Source organism: Panicum virgatum, chromosome 7K (genome assembly GCF_016808335.1).
Source record: "Panicum virgatum strain AP13 chromosome 7K, P.virgatum_v5, whole genome shotgun sequence".
NCBI lineage: Eukaryota > Viridiplantae > Streptophyta > Magnoliopsida > Poales > Poaceae > Panicum > Panicum virgatum.
Genome location: NC_053142.1, coordinates 4,535,918 through 4,541,990, shown reverse-complemented (window position 1 = coordinate 4,541,990; position 6,073 = coordinate 4,535,918). Strand labels below are relative to the sequence as shown.

General features: G+C 45.4%; 1 protein-coding gene across 1 annotated transcript; it reads left to right on the top strand.

The window, feature by feature from the left end:
- The first annotated feature begins 258 nt into the window (after positions 1-258).
- On the top strand, positions 259-3,179 carry LOC120639857. The gene is made up of 2 exons (XM_039915789.1): positions 259-511; positions 2,688-3,179. Exons 1-2 carry the CDS (start codon positions 259-261, stop codon positions 3,161-3,163), a joined length of 729 nt encoding a protein of 242 aa, XP_039771723.1. The 3' UTR covers positions 3,164-3,179.
- Positions 3,180-6,073: the final 2,894 nt, after the last annotated feature.

Sequence of the window (6,073 nt, the reverse complement as noted above, 5' to 3'; positions counted from 1 at the left end):
GGCCGTCGTGGGAGTGCCACATGCGACCGTCCTCCCCAACCCACGATCCCCCGTTGCATTGCCACCGCCGTCCCTGAAACCGCAGCAAAAGCAAACCAAGCTTGTGTCAGGTCAGAACAGATGTGCGGAAAACGAGAACACAACGGCATAGTGCAAGAGGAGTGAGGGCACACGCGCTCGCGCCCGTGGGAGTGATGGTGGTGGTGATCGTGGTCGTGGGAGTGGTGGTGGTGGTGGTGGTGGTGATCGTGAGACGCCATGGATCGGAGCTTGGATGTGGAATTGGGAGGCAAGCTGGAGGTTTCAGATAAGGCGGCGGAGTGCAGATTTTTTGATGAGCTAGACTTCAAGTCAGAAGATGCTCTCGTTGACTTTAGGGGGAAAAAGGCTCCTCGTGCCATCGCCGCTACTCCGTGCCATCGTCATCATGCTCCGTGCCACCGCTGCTCAGGCACCACGCCACCATGGCCCTATGCACTGCTCCTCACCACAACCGCCGCCGTGCGCCGAGGTCTGCGCTGTTCTGCGCCCCGCTCTGTGAAGCGTCATGCACGGGGCCGCCGCTGCCCGGAGCATTGCCACTCCTTGGGGGAGGGAGAGGAAAATATATTAGGGTGCTGATTGCATCACCATCGGGTCATAATACAAACAGGTGGTGATGCCGATCGAAACTATCACCAACGGGTTGTAGGAAGTGATGTTGAGCATCACCGCCAATTTCAAAGGGATCTGGTGGTGATTGCCCATCACTGCCGGTTCAGTTTGAATCGACGGTGATAGATTATTTGCGATGGGTTGTTGTACTAGAGTAATTTTAATCTTAGATAGTTGGATCAGGGCCATCGGATGGCTCACCTTACTCTCAAACACCATAAAACTCCGGTAAGAATAATTGATGGCAACGGTTTCCATTGTTACGACTCGGCCAGGATCGTTGCGCTCGTCAAGGATGTCCACCACGGCGATTTCACTAAGGCTGTTGGAGGGGGCCTGCCTTAGGAGGGAGCTAAAGGACCTCAATGATAGGACTTAATACCTTTAGAGTGGGGGTAATAAGTCACCGAAAGGTGAAAGCAACACATTCTTCGGTTTTTAGTTTGAAACACGTGATCCAGCCTGCTCAATCATCATGCTAATATTAGATCATGGACCCAAGAAGCAGCGTGGGCCATCAATAATCATTTAATGGTCAGTTGACAATGCAAATCCTATATATACATGGAAGAAAAATAAAAATTGATGACATTCACATGCAAATAATGTTTGAAATTAAAAGAATAATAAATCTTAAACAGAACATCCAAATTAAATTTTAAATTATATTGCTGAGTTTCTTACAACAAAATCATTAAAGCAAGACCTCACTTGACTATATTTTTATCAAGTTTTTTAAACCATTTTTATTAGGTTGGAAGACCTTTCATACAATATATTTACCTGTATACCTTTTATAAAATATATTTACCTATAATAAATTATATCCACCCGTAGAATAAAATAAGTGTGCACTTCGAAGAAATTATATGAACACACCGAACAACAATGTATATATCTAGAACAAATTAAGACAACTCATAGAACAAAATTATGTACACAGATTTCAGATAACGTCATGAATTGAACATGTGATGTATCCGTGACGATTTCAGATAATGTCATGGATTGAACATCACAGATTAAATCGATTGATGGTTTAACAAAAAAATGTTACAGATTGAAGCAATCAATAATGTTTCTTAATTGTCAAATATTGGCATTGAGCCCGCACAAGCCAGCCAAGGCCCAATGTTTGTGACAAAAATAAACGTCACAAACTTCATTACGGATTGAATAGTCAGTGACGTGGATGCTAACATGGATGCCAATATGGCTGATGACATGGATAATGACAAGGTGCTCATGATGACTTGTATGCTGACGTAGACGTTGACTTTTCATTCGTGGCACATTTATTAATTAGGCCAATTTAGAAGTGGACCACTTTTCGGCCCAAAATTTCAACCCATAAAAATAAAACAACACAAGTACATAACCCATATAAACACAACATATTACACATTTTATTACGTGCAATAAATTTTGATCCATCTCAACATATACATACAATAGCACAAGTTTTTACTTGGCGTGAAAACTTACACATTTTATTACATGTGATATTTCTTATTTTTCTATTACATTGTGGTGTGCCAGTTTGTATATGTTAATGTTACTCAAATAGTATATTGCTAAGATGCTCTTTTTATTATTTTAATATTTTTTTCTGGTAGCAACGCACATATACATATCTAGTTTTAGAAAGTTTTAGTGAAACTATAATGGCCCTGTTTGGTTTGTGCTATGCTAGGAACTGTAACAACTTTGACCGCTAATTATGGTGTCAAACAAAGTCAGTTTACAAAACTAACTCCAGAACCCCTGTGCTAGGAACCCTGAAGAATCTAATGAGGCCTTTAACCGCGTGACTAGAGGATGGTTACTGTAGCATCACTATAGCAAATCATGGATTAATTATGGTCATTAGATTCGTCACGAAAAGTTATACTCATTCCTAAAAAAATTTTGCAAATAGACTTCATTTAGTACTCCATGCATGTAAGTTTTTTTTTTAGCTTGCGTGTTCTAAGATTTGTTAGCATGAAACAAACAAGGCCAATGCTTCAGTTCTACTAGTGTCCCTTCAATAGGGCCTCCTCGGCCAGTCTCCGTTGGCGCCCAGCTCCTCCCTGACCCTAACTCCCTCCCAAGCCCAGATCCAGCCACTACCCACTCCGCTCGCAAAGTGTGGGGCAGGGGCGACGCGGTGAGCATGGTGGCCGTGGGCCTGGTGTGGGGCGCGACCAACGCGCTCATGCGCCAGGGCGCGCTCGTCTGGGACCGCCGCGCCCGCGCCTCCCCATCCAGCAGCGTCCTCCGGCAGTGGGCGGCCCTCCTCCTAACGTGGCAGAACTCGGCACCGTTCGCCGCCAACCTGTGCGCATCCACGGCCTTCTTTGCGCTCCTCGGTGCCGCTCCCATCTCCGTCGCCGTGCTCGTCACCAACGCCGTCACCTTCGCCGCCACGGCTGTCGCTGCCGCAATTCTTGGCGAGCGCGTGCGCCCCGCGCCGGCCGCGCTCGGCACCGCGCTCATCGTCCTCGGTGTCTGGGTCTGCATCTCCTAGTCCTTGAGGATCTGCTCCAGGTGAAGCATCCCAGTCAGTAGTTCTGTGAATTGACATTTAGAAGAACTGTTTTGGTTTGGTTTCTATCCTCAGTAGGAACAGGGCAATCCTGATAGTATGTTTCCCTCTGTATGTAGCCATTTGAATGAATTGTGCCCAATTTACTGGTTGGGCGCACACCATTGATCTAGATATTCGATTTGAATATAATTTTCATATGAAATTTCATTTCTGAATCCCATATGCTTTAACCTTTGGGTTAATTCGATCCGTGTCATTACAATTCTTCAAATTCAGAGAACTACTATTACTATTCGTCTATTTGGAACCATGCCATTACTATTTCATCTCTACCCTGCTCGTGCCATTTTGTACGCTTGACGCGGCTTTGGGCCCACATGCAGACCGTACGCGACGTATTCTACTGCTTTGGCAGCTCAAGCCAAGCCGAGACGACGAGCCGAGCCAAACCAGCGGAGCCGTTCCCCAAATGATATGGCCATGGTTGGCTCAGCTGAGCCGGTCAGTCCTCACTGGAACACTCGCCCCTCCCCTCTTCGACCCGACGAACTCTAGACCGGCGGCGGCGGCGGAGCAACGGCGGCGGAAGACCTCCAAGGAAGTCCGATGCAGGCGACTTGATGCGGATGGCGAGCCCCCCCTCGACGGAACCTCCCCTACTGGGGGCGCCGATGGAGGTCGACGGCGTGGACAGCAACGGCAGGCACAACAGGTAAGCCTAGATCTGTTCCCCAAACCTAACTAGACAAAGGGTGAATTGTAGGTTGTTGATTTGTTGTTGGGTTTCTCTGTCTCCTCTTTATATGTGTGAGTTGTTCTCGCTAGAGATTATGGTGGAAGGGTTTCTCACAGTCGATTCAATGGGTAGGAAAGTGTACTGTAAGGGCCATGTGATTAAGTGGGATGTCGAGATTGGCTCTTATTCACTTGATTTGCTCATGAAATGTCAGGAAAATGAAGTAAAATGGGCACCTAACCAGTCGGCTACAGTGTGGTTTTTTCACAAGAAATTGGGTGAGGACATTAGACTAATAGAAGAGTTTCACTTGCGTGACATGTTTGAAATGTATGAGGTAGAAATGTGTTGCCATGTGGTAGTAGCCATCCTTGACAATTCCAAGATTGCTGAGGTGGTACTAACTGAAGAACTAGAGCCACTGTGTATGGTGCTACCTGATGAAGGGGCACCTGCTAACCAAAAGGGAGCATCTGCATCCAAGGTGGTAGGATCAGAAGGTGCTGCAGCTGAGGAGGCAGATGCTCTAGAGACAGATTTGTTTGACAATGAGGAGGAATATGTTGGGGTAGATGATGAGCACATCTATATGCCTGTGCCACCATCTTCAGCAGCAGGCACTGAAAATGTTGCTGCTGAACCCACACCTACACCATCACAGCCTAGTTCACAAGAACCTGAATCATCTCATGCACATGCATGTCCTCAATTTAATGAAAATGGGCCTGCTGCTGAAGGAGGTGTGCCTCTTGAGGCAGAGGTCAATGATGCAGATCCACAGGAGTTGAATGTGATTCATGATCCTGATCAGCCAAATATAGAGCAGGGTGCCTTGTTTCCTGATATTGTGAGATTCAGGAAAGCAACTAGGCATTACGTTGTGCAGAGGGGTTTTGAGTTTACTGACCTCAAGACAGATAAGACCAGGTTCATTGCCAAGTGTCCTCATCAGGGATGCCCATGGCGCATACATGCTTCCCACATTTGGGATAAGAAGACAATTGAGGTAAAGTACATGTCTGATTTAGTTATGTAATTGTTTAGTTTGTTATGCTTCCAATTTCACACCTGTTTGTATTGGTTGTGCAGATAAAATTTCTTCCTGCAGAGCACAATTGTCCAACTACCAAGCTTAGGGAGAGCAAGAAGACAACTCAGGGATGGGTTGCTGATAGGTTGTCTGAATGGGTGAAGTAAAACCCCAATAAAGGTGCAAAGGATGCTAAAGAGAAGGTGGAAGGAGATTATGGCATCAAGCTTAAGTATTCAAAGGCTTGGTCAGGTTTGAAACTTGCCTTAGAACAAGTTCATGGTAAATATGAGGAGAGCTTCCAATTTTTGTTCAACTGGAAAGCACAGATGGAGATTAGTGCACCTGGTAGTGTAATTGAAATTAATTTAGAAAGGAAGAATAAGAAGATGAGGTTCAGAAGGATTTTTGTTGCATTGAAGCCAAGTGTAGATGGGTTTTTAGCTGGTTGCAGACCATACATAGGGGTTGATGCCACCAAATTGAATGGCAAATACACTGGTCAGTTGGCATCAACAACTGCAGTGGATGGACACAACTAGTTGTATCACCTAGCTTATGCAGTTTTTGACTCAGAGACAGAGGAGAACTGGACCTGGTTTATGGAACAGTTGTAGAGGGCTGTTGGGACCCCAGAGGGACTGGTCATTTGTACAGATGCCTATAAAGGACTTGAGACAGCAGTTGGTGCTGTGTTCCCAATAGCAGAGTATAGAGAATGCATGAGGCATTTGTATGGGAACTTCATGAAGTACTACCAAGGTGATGTTTTCACTGAGCATTTGTATCCAGCAGCTAGAAGCTACACTGAGGGCTTGTTCAAGTGGCATATGCAGAAAATATATAATGTTGCTCCAGATGCTATAGATTATCTTGAGGAGTTCCACTCCAGGATTTGGTACAGAAGTGGTTTCTCAGAAGCAAGCAAGTGTGATTACTTGACAAACAATGTGTCTGAGAGCTTCAATGCACAGATAAGGCATCTAAAAGGTTTGCTGCTTCATGAATTGGTTGATGGGTTGAGAGAATTGATCATGGAGAAGAGATATCTGAGGAGAAAGATAGGAGAATAGATGGAAGATGGAGTATTGCCAAATGTGATTAAGGAACTTAATGCCATAAG